The following is a 16,681-nucleotide window of genomic DNA, read 5'->3' as shown; positions in this document are numbered from 1 at the left end:
AGCCCGGCCTCGATACCAAAACTCCCCTTTCCACTAAATCTCATTTCAAGCTCACAATGCATCATATAGCAGTCCCATTTTTGGCAAATGTTCCCCCCAGAATACTGATGCTAGGGTTCACATAAGTGTCAAGTACAAGTGGATTCTTGGATTCTTAGCACGGTCAAGTGGTCAGAAAAGACAACTGGGTTTGTGGGTGTATTTCACAGGTAGCAATGTTCCTGTCTATTCGCCTATTTACTATTCACGTTTCTGATCTCTACCTGACTTCATTCTATAGTGCCCATTAATCATTCTACTTCTAGCCACATCTCTACATGTCTCAGCTGTTGTTTCTGTACACATGCTCTGTATGGAGAAAATAATCACGACTGGTGATTCCGGGAGTATCTTTTCATTAATACGTCATAATAGGATCATATCAACATGTTTTCAGACCCATGTAAATGCCTTTTCATCAAAAGGAAACGACCCAAATCCAAAACGATTGATGTTGCTCAGAGAAGCTTTGTGAAATCAGTGGCGTCAGTTCAGAAAAAGCTAAGGTATGGCAACATGACTAGTGTCTTGCACGCGCGCCCTTGCGCGCGTGCAAGACACCAGTCATGTTGCCATACCTTAGCAACAGGCACGATGAAAAGTAATTTGATTATTTCCCCCTGTAGCCAAGGTATGGCAGCTGCCATAGCTTGCCATACCCAATTGACGCCTCTGTGTGAAATGAATATGTGGTCCTGTGTATCTCACTGGGTACAGTATGACACTGGCACTGTCAAGGTAACAGGTCTGATTACCAACTACGGTAATTCACGCACTCCTCATAAGGCGCTTCGGATGACTGTGTCCACGTAGAAATAAATAACAGAAAATAACAAAATGCTACGAATAGACTTAATAAGTACAAGATCAAATTGGTCCAGTTGTGGTTTCGATTGAGAGGACAGTGACCCTCCATTATGGAGTCTCTCTAGGCCATTGCCCTGCTCAGTACTTCCTGGTTCAGTTTCCCCCCGCCCCCTTTTTCTTTGACATCATAGAAGTGTGGGCGGGAGGGCCAGCGACAGCGTCCAGAGGGGCGCCAGGAGCCAGAGGGGGGAGGGGGGCGGGCGGACCCCCAGGGGGGAGGCGGTGTCGGAGGTGCAGGAGCACACCTCGTAGCCGTTCTCGGCGTGGTCCAGGTGGTGCTGCCCGTTGACCCGGTGCGTCTCGGTGCCGTTGGACTCCGTGTCCGGGGAGTCCGACTGCATCTCGGTGCACACCAGCCAGTCCTTGGCGATGAGCCGGGGATGTCCCGCCTCCACCTCCATGTCGCTGCCCTGCACGCGCCAGTACTCCTTCCCCTTGAAGAAGTAGGAGGAGCCTGCAAGACGACGGGGGGATGATGTTAGTGAAAGTCTGTGTGTGTGTGTATGTGTGAGAGAGATAGAAATATATTGCCGTCTTATAGAGGCGGGTTTTTATTCTAAATTTCTTATTTGTATCGCTCAACGATGACTTTTTTCTTGTTTACATTTGTCCTTAATAATGGTGGAGATATATCCACGGAGTGTTGTGAATGGACTGCTAGATTAGTTTTTCTTTCTTTTTTTTTCTCTACCACTGGTTAATGGATGGAATAACATCAGATTACTGTAAGAAAAGCACTCCTCCGGGAATTCTCCTTTAAATGATTGGATGGAAATAGTGGTCTAGTCTAGTCTAGTATAGTCGTAACTCAAGTCCAAATCTCTAAGACTACAGGGCTTTAAGTGGTTGAGGCCACTCACCATCAGACCACCTCATGGCATCGTCCAGGTGCACAGGCAGCCCCTTCCAAAGTGTAGCATCCTTGGGGTACCCCAAGTCCATGCGTCTCAGGTGGTCATCATAACGCCAGTAGTGGTTGTCCTTGAAAAAATAGGTCTTTTCATTGTGCAACCAAACAAAGGCAGCGTCCACCGCCTCCACAGGTAGGCCGAAGTCGCTGATTGGACGAGGGTATCCCTCTTCCACATTGTTGTCTTTAAATACCCAGTACTTTAGACCTGAGTGTCAGTCAAGGAGAGAGAGAGAGAAAGAGATAGAGAGAGCTTAATAACTGATGTTAACTATCTACCAGACATTTTTGAGCGGTGGTAAACCGCTCCATAGAGTGGCTGTGCGTGTGTCTGTAGCCTTTTTCCTCAGCGTTTTGCCATAGCAAAACTTGTGTGTGTAGCATAGCCTCCATAGAGTGGCTGTGCATGTGTCTGTAGCCTTTTTCCTCAGCGTTTTGCCATAGCAAAACGTGTGTGTGTAGCATAGCCTGTACATCCTAGACTCAAATCCTAGTCTGAAGACGTTATGCAAGCACGACCACCGCTCACTTCACATTGGGTGTGATTTTTTAATAATCGATCATTTGAGAGAAAGCACTCGCCACAAAACACTCCAGACTAAACAAAACGCAAGAGGTTTCGATCCTATCTAAAGGTTTGTCGTTTGGACCATTCACCAGAGCTAGCTTGTTCACAGCCAGAATCGAACTGTTTTTGAGGTCAATCAAACTGAAGGCCTTCTTTGCAAAGGGAGCCATGGATGTACTTTTCTAACAGACTGTTAGTGATGCTCAGGCATCCTTTACATCCTCTGTGGATGACGACAACAGCATTTTCGGGGGTGAAAACCTCGGAAACGATCCTCCTTCCGTTTCCATCTAAACGGGCGAGTATACAGGGAAACGGCAAAATGTGTGATGTCATGGCTGTCAACGCTGCAAAGGACAGCAGTGGAGCCTGTGCTGCCATGGTGATTATGTAAACAAATGCTGTGATAGGAAGGAGAGCGGACATGATGTCACACACTGCCAGATAGAGTGTCACCGCCACCTAGCGACATAGCATGCACACTACATCGTTTAATCATTCTTGCGTCTCTGTCTGAACGCTGGATTAAATGAGAACGCAACGACGATGCTCTCTAGAGTGCGTTGTGGTCTAAACGTGGCCTAAAAGACACAACCAATTTTCTCAATAAAGTAGACTCAATAGAAAACATTCAGGCAAGTGATTTCCTTTGCAGTGTAAACATCTTCTTTGTACACTAATTTGCCTAACCAGGAAAGTCTGGTAGCTCTGTCATATTATTTTAATAAGATGTATTATTTTAATCTACAGTTTTTTTGTTGTTGCTGTTGTTGAACTCACTACGCTGGCTCTGAATAGAAACCATTTCAAGTTTGAGAATTCTTACTATCTTCAGTGTCAAGGTGTCAGCATGGGGAGTGCTCTGCGCTCTCAATTATGCAAATCTTTTCATGGGAAAGTTTGAGGAGGATTTTGTACACAACGATAACACTTTTTCTATTGTGGAACGTTGGTTCAGGTTTATTGATTGTGTTCTGAATTTGTACTGGTTGCCTTGAACAGTTACAACAGGTTAAATCATATATCAACACTAGAATGCCCACAATCAAGTTCACCAAGAGCACAGTCAGTAGTCTATTTATTTCTGGATGTAGTTATTAACAAGAACATTTTAAGTGAGGTTTTGTGTCCTCATTCCTATTCTTGTTGTTATCTGCATTGAATTCTGTCACATAAAATGACAATGACACTGTTCCCATTACTCAAAAGAAAAGCTTAATTTGTTATCCAGAAGATTTAATTGCATTATTTACTTCTTATTAAACAAGTTGCCAATTGCTGGGGGCTCTCGGGTGGCACAGGGGTAACGTTCATTTGTTCTATTTAATATTAAACTAGCCTACTGGGGAACAATGAAAATGGTGGATGAATACCACACTGCAATGCGATCTGCGTTATATCCGCTGTCATAGCACCCGTTTTAACTGTGTGTCTGTCCGTGTCCCTTTTGTGCCCATATATGGAGATCATTGTATCTGTCTGTCTGCCTCTATTCATTTTATGCCCATATGGAGATGTCTATATTTGTCTGCCCTTGCACCTTTTATGGTCATATATGGAGTTCTGTGATGATATCAGTATAGGGGCACATATGGGCATATGGGGGGGGGGGGACTGACTGTGGAAAGGGGACTGACTAACTAATCCAATTGTTCATTTGGGCCACGGCCAGAGCCTTTTCTGGTGGTTCTGGACGACCTACTCGACACCGGGCACTGCACTCCCGCGACACGTGTGTGTTGAAGTCAGTGGGTCTAACGGTTCTCGAGATACGTGGATTACAGACGTAGACACATTCGTACATACAGAGATTTGGTACATTTATTGTATAACATATTCAATATAATAATTATCTTTACGTCATACGAAATTGTATGTATATTGTATGTATATAAAGTTCGGTCTCAAACTTGGCATGTGTGTCTCATATAACCCTGAGGTGTGCAAAGCCGGGACTGAGAAAGAGGCAGGCATTCTCAGTGTTGTTCAGGAGATTGTATGCAGCCATTGCCTCTCTGATATAGCCAACCCAAACCGCCGGCTTCACGGATCGGCCGCATAACATTTGTGCCACATAGCAGTATAAATGAAATGACTTGCATTGCTCCCGACAGCCATTTAAGAACCAGGAAATCTCTGTTTCAGAGCGTGGAACACCTTGCTAGCGTGTTTGACAACACATATAGGTTGACACTGGTCTAGAGGGGTTTAAGACAATGCAGGTACTGTTTTGCACAGGGAAATCTCTGGATCAGAGCCTGGAACACTCTGTTTTGCTGAATGTTGTATTATTTTTGTAAAATGTAATTACGTATTTTTCCATCATGTTTTTACTGAATGCAGGGATCGGCAACTTCTTTGACATGAAGTGCCATGGTTTTATTGTCTTGATAGTCAGTGTGCCATATCAACACTAAATTTAATTATGGCACCACATCAAAAAGGAATATTTCCAACTGATGTTCCATATACATAACAACCTTATTTTATTTCATATCAGGACATTGTCATGATTGACTCAAAGCAATAACCCACCAATCTCCCACACTCCCACCCCAGTCAGAGTTCAGAGTTTGAATGAATGTAGAATTATGTGAAGGATGTAATTTCCATATAGATGTGAGGGGATTTAATTCAATTTCAAAAGAAAAATCCTCTCTCTCACAGTTATGTCAGTGTGCCAGTGATCACAATCTCCTGTTCCAATGTTGGCACCCATGCCTAAGGTTGCCTATTCTTGTTCTATGTTCTAATGGACTAGTGGAGATCCATTTAATAAACAAATAAACATGGCTCCAAATAGGCCGTCACCCAAAGGGGCCATCCTATAGTACCTTTAAAGAAAACGATCTTGTGGTCTCCGGGTCTCTCGTACACAGCGTCCACACTGTCCAGGTTGGCTGGCAGGCCTCTCCAGAAGCGATGGATCTGAACGGGACGCAGAGACACCAAGTGTTTCTCTCTGGTCAGACGCCAGAAATACTTCCCTGCGTGACAAGAGAAGAATGGTGTGACGTTAAGGTATTTCAGTATTCTTATGAATAAGAAAAAGACTACTAAGTTTAAAGCTTTCATATTCTGATAGTAATCATTACTATAGTATATTGCTGGACTATTTGTTCAGTGACAGAGATCTCCCCATCTCTCCAGCTCAATGTTTTTTCCGGTTGCTCACAGCATTTCCCGTGGGTAAATAAAGGTTAAAACTAAATTGTTTAGTAAGACAGGACGACACCTGTTACTGAACAAACACTCTATTGACACTGATATTGTAACATAGGGTTTTCAGAAAACTGGTAGGATTTAGAAGACGTTTGTAGAATCAGCTTCAGGTCTTTTATTAGATTCATAATCTGAGGTTGTCACGCAATCTCACGGCACAGTGTGCCTTGGAACACTGTTTGGGAACCACTGCTGCGCCATGTTGGACTGGAGTTTCTCAGTTGCATGACTTGGCTCATTCTATCTGGGTTGGTCGTGACTAGCACAGTTTTACTCAACCACTCAAAGTTCTGTTCATCTGGTCTGAGAGAGAGCAAGACCACAGTCTGAATTAATGATCTCAGTGCTCATTTTGAAGTGCTGTCAGTGAGTCATAACCCCCAACTTCAATGGTAAATGGTGCATTTATATAGCAATGTGCATTACATTCACCCACACACACATTCACACAGCAACGGCAGAGGCAACCATGCAAGGCCAGTGATGTTACTAGGTTTTCAATGTAATGGGTCCCGGGACCCACAGGTGGTCATTCAAATGGGTCCCAGAAAAGTTTTATGAGTCCTCAATACAATGTTTTCGAGCGCTGTGAGCTTGTAGATTGGCTATTTTCGAAATGTTTGCCTATTTCTTATATTTATTTTACAATTTGGCTAATGTTTGAACTTAGAACTAGGATTTCTAAATACACTAGGCTACAGACACCCATGTAATTATATTTATATCACTGGGACCCCAATTTATATTAAAAATACTAGAGTACAAATGGAACAGGTCCATTTGGTTCCATTTGTTCACCGAGTTACAGACCCATAAAGTTCTATTTGGTTCCTAACTATCATTTATCTGGGGACCCCCTGGAACTCCCTCAAGGACCCAGGACCCCACTTTGAGAACCACTAGTGAAAATAGTTTTTAGCTGTTCCAGGTTTAACTGATAATACATATTTACAGTGTTTATCTTACACAATACATCTAAACTAATATAGCAACTTAAGTAGAAGAAGTAAATTATTTTAACATGGACTCCAATGGAGGCGCATCCCCGGGACCCCAGGACCATGACATGAATGAGTCCCTGGGCGACTCGAATGAGTTTTTGATGCGGGATGCGCACGTAATGACATCACTGCAAGGCTAAAGGACACTTTGACACAAAACCAGGAGGAGCTTGGGATCAAACCAGGAACTTTCCAATTTCAAGGCAGAGTCTGAAGTTTATATCGTATCCCATTTCCATCTGTTTCTCTGTTCAACATTCAATTGGTTTCTCTTTGCCACCCTCACTCATTTAATCTTTGGGTTTCCGTACCTTTGAAAAAGAAAGCCTCCCCTCGTATCTGGGCCACTGCATCAAAGTGACTGGTGCATCTGTCTGGGGCATCTCGTGCCAGTCTGCGAAAAGAGAGGACAAGAGTGGAAGGTGAAACGATAAGGAGGGAGGAAAGAGATTAGCAATAAAAAATAAAAATGGTTACTGAGAGAACAGGGTTAGTGCTGGATCACAGGAACTGTAGACACCAGAAAACTAACCCAGGTCCTTAAGCGGCCTAAACACGAACCTTATTGTCCACCAATACTACAGACTACAGAGTACAGACTATACGTCTGGAGATCACTTGGGTGACAGCTGTGGAAAAACCTGCTGTGTGCACATTCTCTACACAGCCTCTGTGAGCAGCACTGTGCAACAAAAACATGCGCTGGGATGGGTCGTTCTAATGAGGGGCGGGCTTTAATGTGTTCATGTGCGCTCAATGCACTGCTAAATTGGCACTTTTGTTATTTTTCATAAGCCAAGTTTCATAATTTTGTTGTGTGTCTTGTCTTTTAATATACAAAGCTTTCGGGTTCAGGCTTTGCTCTGAACCCGTAGTTGATAAACGTAGAAAAAAAACGTATGGCAGTGGAAAATTGTAAAATGTAAAATGATTGTTTAGGTTTATTTGGACAGGGCATGTGGGTGGGTGCGTAGGTAGATGTTGTGGTCTGTTACAGTATGTTGCATTATTTGCATTGTGTTGTTTTGTCTGCGTCCATGTATGTCCTGTATTTTAAAATGGTCAAAAATAAATTCACTGTGTTCAAGTACTGCTGATGCCAGTTCAGTTGTGCAACATAGTTAGCAACAGCAACGATGCCACTGTACTAACTGCTAAACCCCATTTCCGTCCACAGATACATACAGACACTTATCAATGCCAATGTCGGTCCAGTGTGGGGGAACCTTTTACACTAAATGTTAACCATACCATAAATTAACAAATTAAGCCATAACACACTCTAAACTTAACCATATTGTGTGTGTGTGTGTGTGTGTGTGTGTGTGTGTGTGTGTGTGTGTGTGTGTGTGTGTGTGTGTGTGTGTGTGTGTGTGTGTGTGTGTGTGAGTGTCCGCGCGCGTGCTATTTTCAGAGATTTGGTGTTGAAGGAAAAAAGAGTGGACCTGGTATAGAGCCCTGGGCAGTCAACAAATTATTCAGGGTTTAAGTGCTTAAACCTAAACCAAATATCATTAAAGAGGTTATCAGCATGACATCAGCTTCTTCAGTTCATTGGTCTATGGGGTTTCTAGTGGTTTGAACCAGTCGCAACATGGCCAGACTGCAAATGATGAGGCAATTACCACCACAGGGCTTCTCTGTGTGAGTGGAAGCCAGTCATCCTATCAACAAAGATCTCTATTCAGAGCTCTATCCAGTCCATGTCACTGCAGAGAGGAGTCCATGCAGGACACGGGAGTCGCAAGCGCTTCAGCTGTAATCAGCTGTCAGTCTGCTGATTGCAGCCAGCCTTCCTACAAAGCAATCACACCTCAGTCCCTCAACAAGGCAGACCGTTTTAAATACGGCTTCCTCCTAACCTAGATGTCCGCTTTTCAATTGCTGCCACCACGCTTGCCTCCATCCCAGCCTCCACCTTAGGCTAGGGCTCCACCAAAATGACAGCGTCGTGCCGGCGTCGGACGGCGTCAAAAAATGAACCAGGGCGAATTTGAGCGTCCGACGCAGGCGTCGGCAGTGGAGCACCCTTCATTAATTAAAACAGGAGCGTTCCCAACGTTGACATTGACGCGACGCTCGACGCACCCGGTGGAGCCGGGGGGGTTACAGTCTGAATTATACTCACTATTACTCAAACTTAAACTGAATGTTGAACTGAAATTTAAGTGTGCGTGGCTCTAAAGTAAACTGGAATTCAATGTTTGCATAGCTCTAAACTGAATTAAAAGTTCAATGCATTAAAGTTGGCATGGCTCAAGTTAATCTGATTAAATGTCTTGCTAAAGAGAGGAGCCATTAACGTAAAGTGTAACTGCATCCCATTCGTTGCAATCTGAAGTGTTCCTGACTGAACTATACTGAGTGCAGTTTTGTGGGCCCACTGCACTGCACACTCACAAGGCTGTTCTTAACACATCGGACGCCCACGTGGTTTTGACGTCTTAATTTGCTGGTGCCCATGGCAACGCGTCATTTTACCTAGCGGTGAGAGAACTGGCGAGAAAAGTAATCCGAGTAAATGTAATCCGAGTATGTCCTGTTTATTTCGCGAAAATCTTTTTTTTCAGTCAGGACCGTTTTTTATCATTTCTAAGCCACAGTGTTTGTGTTACGGCATGTAGAAGAGGCTGCCGTTTTGAGAAAAAAATTAAAAAAGGAAGAGAATCCGGAGAAAACAGCATTTTTGTGCAGCCGCTAAACAGGAAGTCAACGAGACACACAGCACGTCCGGGTGACGTAATTGCGCGCTGCATGTTGGGAAATGGAGTTTGTTTCATCACCGCGGTAGCCAAGTGCAGTAGCTACAGTACAGTATAGTTTACTGTACAACGCGTCAAACGCGTCGTGGGCCTCCAGCGACATCAAAGAAATTGACTTGTAGACACCACGTGGGCATCCGATGTGTTAAGAGATTCCCTGCTGCTCTGCACCAAGAAGCTCACCACTTGAGCTCACCACTTGTCTAGATTCCCCCCCAGCTCAGCTCTTGACACTCACCGCTAAAAACAAATTAGAGCCCAAACGATGCCAACTTTTTGGGGTTGATGCTGATCCAGATTTTGGAGACTCCTACCCAGCCGATTACCAATGACCAATGTGACCAATATTTTGTCCTATGAAGTGAAAAATCCTTTCTAGTTAATTTGATTAAGATGTGGACAAAATCTTATCGTAACGATAACAAAATATTCGAAAGTTTTGGGTCTGAAAAAGGTTGAAAACCACTGCATTAGAATGTGATAATAAATCATGGTTCACATTGGAACGGTTTGTTCTTACGTCCCATTAGTTCGACGCTGGTGAATGCTAACCTGCTGCTGAATGCTAACTTGCCGACTCTGGTGAATGCTAACCTGGTGAATGTTAACCTGGCGAATGACACTATGCCTAAACCTGACCCTAATCCTAACCCTAACCTCAGTAAACTATGCCTAAACCTAACCTTAACCAAAGTAGGACTAATGAGATGTAGGACTAATGAGATATCGGACTTAAGGGCAGTCCCCGGCTGTCAACGGTGTTGTACTTACATAACAGTAGATCTGTTGACAGGGAGGTCCAGCAGCACAGGTGGTTGGGCCGTGTGGGAGTGTTGTTGTTGAGAGCTGTTGGTGTGCGACACAGAATCCCTGACTCCTGGAAAGGACAGCGGTCAAACGTCAGCTCTAAAGGCTAATTCATAATCGGCTGTGCATGGGTGTCGTGCACCGAAAATGGAGGTTCTAATCTAAAAGTGTGCGGAAATGCGCAGAATATGTCGACCTACAAGCTCACAATGCGCTGTGAGTTGTAGGTCGGCTAATTCCTGCATGCAAAGGCGTATAAATCAGGCTTAATGCACCCACAAAACAGAGTCTATCTTGTTTAGGTATCCTTTCTCTGTCTTTTGACAACATTCTTGTTGTCAAATTGATTCAATTCAACCTACTTCCACACAGCGGGCACACAGAGTTGTATTGATTATATCCATAAGTAAACATACCTCCCAGATGACTTTCTTTTCCTCCACCTTTCCCTCTCATTACTCTCTAGTTTATTCTCGAGTATTTCCAATTTTCAATCATTTTACTTCTACTCCACTACATCTCAGAGGCTCCACTACAATTATTTTAAAACTTTAATTACCAGTTACTTTGTAGATTTTGATCATTATTTCAAAACATACATTAACTACTTGAACCCTATACATTTCAGGCCATTTGAAAATAGCTAATCTACAAGCTCACAATGCATTGTGATGCGACCTAAAAAGAAAGAAAGAAAAAAGACCATTACTGAATCAAAAGTAATCAACAAACTATACTATGAAAACTGCTGAAACATAATAAATGATGTGATTTCTATGGTGTATGACTCCAAATGTGGGCAACAGCACGATCAAATCCATATTGACATCTATTATACATTATACTTTAAAGTTAAATATTTAAAAAAGCATATGACATAGCCTCTTGCAGAGCCATGCAGTAACAATTATTCACACACGTCCTCAATAAATATATGTAGATAAATGTAAAAGATGCAAAACTGTGGCAGAGAGAAAATATATGCCACAGGGAAGCATAATTAAAACTTCACTCCAGATGTCTTGTTAAGTAAATCAATAAATACTTTTAATGAGTTGGGTTTCCTAACAGACCTTTGCCTAAGAGACATTTGCTTACTCAATTTCAATACGAAAATATTGGTATAAAAAAACAGTACTTAAAGTACGAAAAGCTCATTGCGGTGCATTGTGAGCTTGTAGATCGGCTATTATCAAACGGTCAAAATGTATATAGGGCTGAGTGGGTAATGTACGTTTTTTTATAATAATCAAAATCCACAAAGTCACAGAGGTTTTCAAATAATTGTAGTGGAGTAAAAGTATAATATTTGCCTCTGAGATGTAATGGAAGTAGAAGTAAAAGTACTGAAAAAAATGCCTCAAAATTGTACTACTCAAGTACAGTATCTCCAAGTTTTTTTTTCGCAAAGTCAAGCCCTGCTTCAACATTCAAGGCAGATCTACAAGCAGATCTACAAGGCAAACAACGCCGAGGCATTGTGTGATTGCAGATCGGCTGTTTTCACTAGTTCAAATCATTTTCAAAAAGATAATTACAAAAGGAACGGTTTTGGACATACAAGGTTTCCAACCGACAACGATGATATCAAACTGGGGGTCCATGAAATAAAATAAAAAAAAGGTTGAGAATCACTGCTCTATATTCCTCTCCCCCACAGGAGCGATGGGATCCAGCATGCTTCCAGACAGTCATCATGGGTAATTACACTGCACAGCGAGCAGGGGGAGAAAGGGCTGTTCTTTCTGTGTGTCTGCAGATATGAACTGTCAGGGGTGTGTGAACCACGCTGGCAGCATGCCTGGGATTTGTCTTGGAGAAACGCCGTGAGCATGTTGAGGGGAGGATATCGTCGTTGTCGAGCGGAAACCTTGTATCTCCAAGTTTAAAATGTGTACGTTCTTTCGTAAAGTAAAGCCCTGCTTCATCATACAAGGCGGTCGCACAAAAGTAGTGAAAACAGCCGATCTACAAGCACACAACGCCTCTCGCAGTTTAAATCGTTTTTAAAATGATAAAAGCAAAACGAACGGTTTTGGACATACAGGGTTTTCACCCGACAGAGACGATATTGAAGGGGAGGAGGAGGAGGAGAAGGGAGGAAAGCATGAGGAGATGAATGTGGGATGGAGGGAGTGCAGTATATGGGTGGAGGAGAGGAGAAAGAGAAAGAGCGGAATATGAGAGATGAAGGAAGCGAAACTGGTCGAGGTTATGGATTGTAAAAATGACCAGGGTACACCAGTAAGACGCCTAAAGGCGACAAGCGACCTCGTTGCGCCATGTCTTGGCCATCTGGCCAGTGATATCGGACCGGTTACCCATATACCAGTAAGACTCCCTAATCGGGAGATAAGCGACCGTAGGTGGCTTATCTCCACAAATGGGGCAAAAATGTGTTTTTCCCAAATCTTCCTCATCCATGTTGATGACATGAGTGTAGACATGCTGTGTAGTGATATGCGTGATTTTAGGGCAAAAACTGTAGGAGCAGTGTCCAAAAATGTGTTGTAAAAATCGGCCTGAAGGTGGCGCTAGAATAGGGCCATGTGAGAAATGAGGGGTGGGGTCTCCGCGTTGCCTTGGCGGACGAATAGGTACCGGCCCCGGCTCTCCCGGACGCTCCTAGCCCGAGTTACGGCATTTTATGTGCGCTGCAGTGGCAGGGGGTCCTCCACTGGGGGCGCCACCACTTTTGCATCCGTTCTGGAGCACCAGGAGTTCGTTATGTGAAAGTCCTATGACGTCTATGACATCATACAATACATACAATCCCTTTTATGCCCATATATGGAGATCCCTGTCTGTAGAACCAGCCACACAGATACCTTATGGGCTTTCCCATATGAAGTCCTATATGGGCTTAATATTGATGACATCAGGGATCTCCATATATGGGCATAAAGGGGATTCTGTTAGTGTGGTTCCCGACATCACAGTGATGTCAGAGCACGGACGGCCAGACGGACGGAGACATGATGTGCCATTTCTCAAAATAAACTGCGACATTCGGTCGCAATTAAGGTTGTAACCACTGGCCCAAGACATTAGTCAGGTATAATGAAATGATGATCCCAAGTCTTTTCCTAAAATTACAAATCCCTAATTTTACCCTAAAGTAAACAAGAAAAAAAAATCTGCTGCCTATTCCATATCAGAATGTGGAACATTTTTATAGTAGCATTTTATACTTGCAAAACAGTACTACAGGAAAAGAATGTGAAATGAGAATTCTTTTATTTAATTTTCAAGGCGTTATTTTCGCTGGCCACCAGCGGGGAAAGTGCCTGTTTAAGAAAGACATCCGGGCCACTTATGTTGTCAACCCCTGATGTATGAGGTTATCCAAACAAGGGCCAGTAAATCTAGCCTGGCAAACGTAACTCCAGGCTCCATCAAGGGCCTGGGGAAGGCTTGTTTTTGAGCTTGTACCACAAAAATGGACATATTCAATGCAGGTGGAAGTCATATCAACACTTTTCCTGTCGAAAATAACTTTAGGACAAAACCTATCCATCGGTATCCGCATTAGAATATAAGAAGCAATCAAATGGTTGAGCGAATACTGAAGTGAATGGGGCAGCAAACCAAATATTCATTGGCAATGCAATTTGTGTGTAGTCAAAGCATCACATTGATTTAATATAGGCATATCATTAAGTATTAGGTCTATATGCCTAAATATATTATCCAGATTATCACCATCATCATTCGTCATTGCCCAAGGTTGGATACCAAGGGAAAGTCCTCTTTGAGGTCTAAAAATGTGCCCCACCTCAATGTTGTAGACCACCCATAATCACCTACAATATAGTCTTTGAGGCAAGACTCTCTTACGTTTGAAATGATGTAAGTGGGAAGCAACCTACAGTACCAACATTGGTAGCACCTTGCCAGTTTACTGCCCCCCTCGCTCTCCCCACCCTGTCACATACTACAGCACTCAGGCATTGAGTGAGTTTGTTGCATGCACACGCACACACTAGGGCATTAACGAAAAAGTCGACAAGTCGACTTCATTACACAAGTCGACTCCCACCAGAGAAAGTCGAAAGTCTTGTGAAAATAGCAGATCTACAGTACATGCTCACAAAAAATAGCAGATCTACATGCTCTACATGCTCACAACGCCTCGCGTTGCGAGGCGTTGTGAGCATGTAGATCGGCTATTTTCACAATTTCTGCCTCTATATTTTGACAATTTGGCCAATGTTAAATTTGACATTTTAGAAGTATTAAAAAAGTCCTTAAATTAGCACTTTAGAAATGTGAAGATACCCTCTATACACTTAAACTTTATGTTGGTTTGTTTACAGTTGAGTAAGAAAACAATGTTTCACATTAAGTTAATCATCTGGGGACCCCCCAAAATAACTGGGGGGTCGTGTGTGATGTGATGACATCATCAAACGATAAAGTCGACTTCAACTCTTTTTACTGAGTCGACTTGCAAAAATCACGTCGTTAATGCCCTAGCACACACGCACACACACACACACGCGCACGCACACGCACACGCACACGCACACGCACACGCACACGCACACACACACACACACACACACAGAAAGATGAGCTCCACAAGGTTAGCATCAAGGTAGAGACAGGCGGTGTTCCTCCATACCGTAAAGTTGCCAGACGCGGACCTTGTCCTCGTAGGGTAAGTCATACTTGAGGGGGTCGCCAACAGGGCCCTGGTAGTATGGTCTCATGATGGACTCCATGGCTGAGGTGTGGGCCAAGCCAATGGCATGGCCAAATTCATGGACGGCAACGGCAAACAGGTCCATCCCATGGGCGTCTGAGAGAGAGAGAGAGAGAGAGAGAGAGAGAGAGAGACAGACAGAGAGACAGAGAGACAGAGAGACAGAAGATAATTTACAATTTTAATAGATGAGTAAATTACAATTTACAATTATAATTTAGGCATTCAGCAGACCAAATTAATTAAAACGTTTTAACTGCCAACTTTTCACTTAGCAGGTGCTCTTCTCCGGAGTGACTTAACGATTTGCGAGATCGGAACTAAACTGCACGTCTAGAATTAGTGGTCAGGTAATCACAGTGCTAAAAGGAAAACTGTGTGGCACTAATGAAGGAATCGGCCCTAGGGGCGTCAATTGGGTATGGCAGGGGTATGCAGCTGCCATACCTGGGTCCAGGGGGGAAAATAAAAGTTACTTTTAAATATAAATCCATGAATGTCTCTTTGTCTATCTGTGCTGGTTATTGTGTTGTTAAATTACATTATTTTTTTTTTAAGTTTAACAAAATGGTCACTTTAACAAGGTTAACATAATTAATGGTATATTCCCAGGTTCCGCAGGTCAGCTGCACAGGTGCAATGCATTATTGTTAATTGTGGCACGTTTACTAACATGCCAAGTTTAGCTGCACTTGAACAACCATTCCAGGCTGTCATATCCAGCCCAAGAAACCTTAGAAACGGGAAAAAAAAAGAAATGTACTTCTTAAAATAAATGTATCGTGCCTGTTGCTAAGGTCTCATCTCATCTCCTGCCAGTCAACCTTGCCTCCTGGCTTGTAATGTATTTGAACACAGCAGAGATCTTCCTGCATTGCACTATATTGTACATCCACCGCCCCGCCCCCTGTTTTTCAACTCATCTTTATGTAGTGGAAGTTAAGAGCTGCGGCAGACAGCTTGGAGGCGCTAAATGCTTTCGGGCGCTGTGAGATAACTATGGTAATACTACCTGAGCCCCAGGCTGTCAATCAAAATCTGAGTGCGGAACCACACACCTGAGGAGAAACGTGGCTTAAAAAGCATTTCCCCCCTTCAGCGTTTAGCAAATGAAAAGCCACCAAAACCCCTCTTGTCTCGTTCTGCTAAGCAAAAGTGAGTTTGGCCAAAACGAAGACGTTCAGAAGCAAAACCAAAAAGCTATTAATGTTTCACTTCTCTTGATGTGTACAGTAGTACACAGCTCTTCTCATTTGGCTCGGCTTTTTTCACGCTCAGAGAAAGACAAAGAACAATTAGTGAGATGCGGTCACGGCTACAGTAGGCCGCTTGGGATGTAGAGATGTCAAACGCTGACAGTAATCCACAGGAACACATGGTGCAGAATGGAAATGGACGAAAAAAAAGAAGGGAGATGGCAAAGAAAGACAGAGCGGAGAGGAGAGAGATTCAACGCAAAGTCAGTACTGTATAATCTTATTTAGAGTCCAACACCAGCGTGTCGCTCGTCTCTGAGGTGACAGGATGGACTTAGTGTCTCTGAACTAAGTCAGAGCTCAGAGATTTAGGTGGATGAGCCAAGTTCTCTTAGGAAGGCTGTTCTAGTGTAGATAGAGAGAGAGAGGGGACAGAGAGAGAGAGAGAGGCAGGGGTGTCACACCAAATTCTGGGCCCTGGGTACAAGGATTCACTGCGGGCCCCCCATGAATGTTAACTATTGAAAAATAGCTGATATACAAGCTCACAGCGCGGCACCAGGTGCTGCACTGTGAGCTTGTAGATCTGCTATTTTTGAAAAAT

The 16,681-nt window shown here is 43.4% G+C and overlaps 1 protein-coding gene across 1 annotated transcript in view; it reads right to left on the bottom strand.

Moving 5' to 3' along the window:
* Nucleotides 1-1,031: 1,031 nt before the first annotated feature.
* Nucleotides 1,032-16,681, bottom strand: part of mmp17a (matrix metallopeptidase 17a) — a gene marked incomplete at its 3' end in the record, with an annotated part of 110,968 nt that continues 95,318 nt past the window's right edge. Inside the window, exons 5-10 of the mRNA XM_080743008.1 lie at nt 14,801-14,977; nt 10,141-10,246; nt 6,919-7,001; nt 5,219-5,371; nt 1,767-2,024; nt 1,032-1,360 (exon numbers count right to left, since the gene is read on the bottom strand). Of these exons, the coding sequence (XP_080599134.1) occupies nt 1,032-1,360; nt 1,767-2,024; nt 5,219-5,371; nt 6,919-7,001; nt 10,141-10,246; nt 14,801-14,977 (1,106 nt within the window). The remainder of the gene's footprint in view (nt 1,361-1,766; nt 2,025-5,218; nt 5,372-6,918; nt 7,002-10,140; nt 10,247-14,800; nt 14,978-16,681) is intronic.

This window comes from Nannobrachium achirus (genome assembly GCF_963921795.1).
Source record: "Nannobrachium achirus genome assembly, chromosome: 15".
Classification (NCBI taxonomy): Eukaryota; Metazoa; Chordata; class Actinopteri; order Myctophiformes; family Myctophidae; genus Nannobrachium; species Nannobrachium achirus.
Note: the sequence above shows the minus strand (reverse complement) of the source record. Positions and strands in the feature narration are given on the sequence as shown.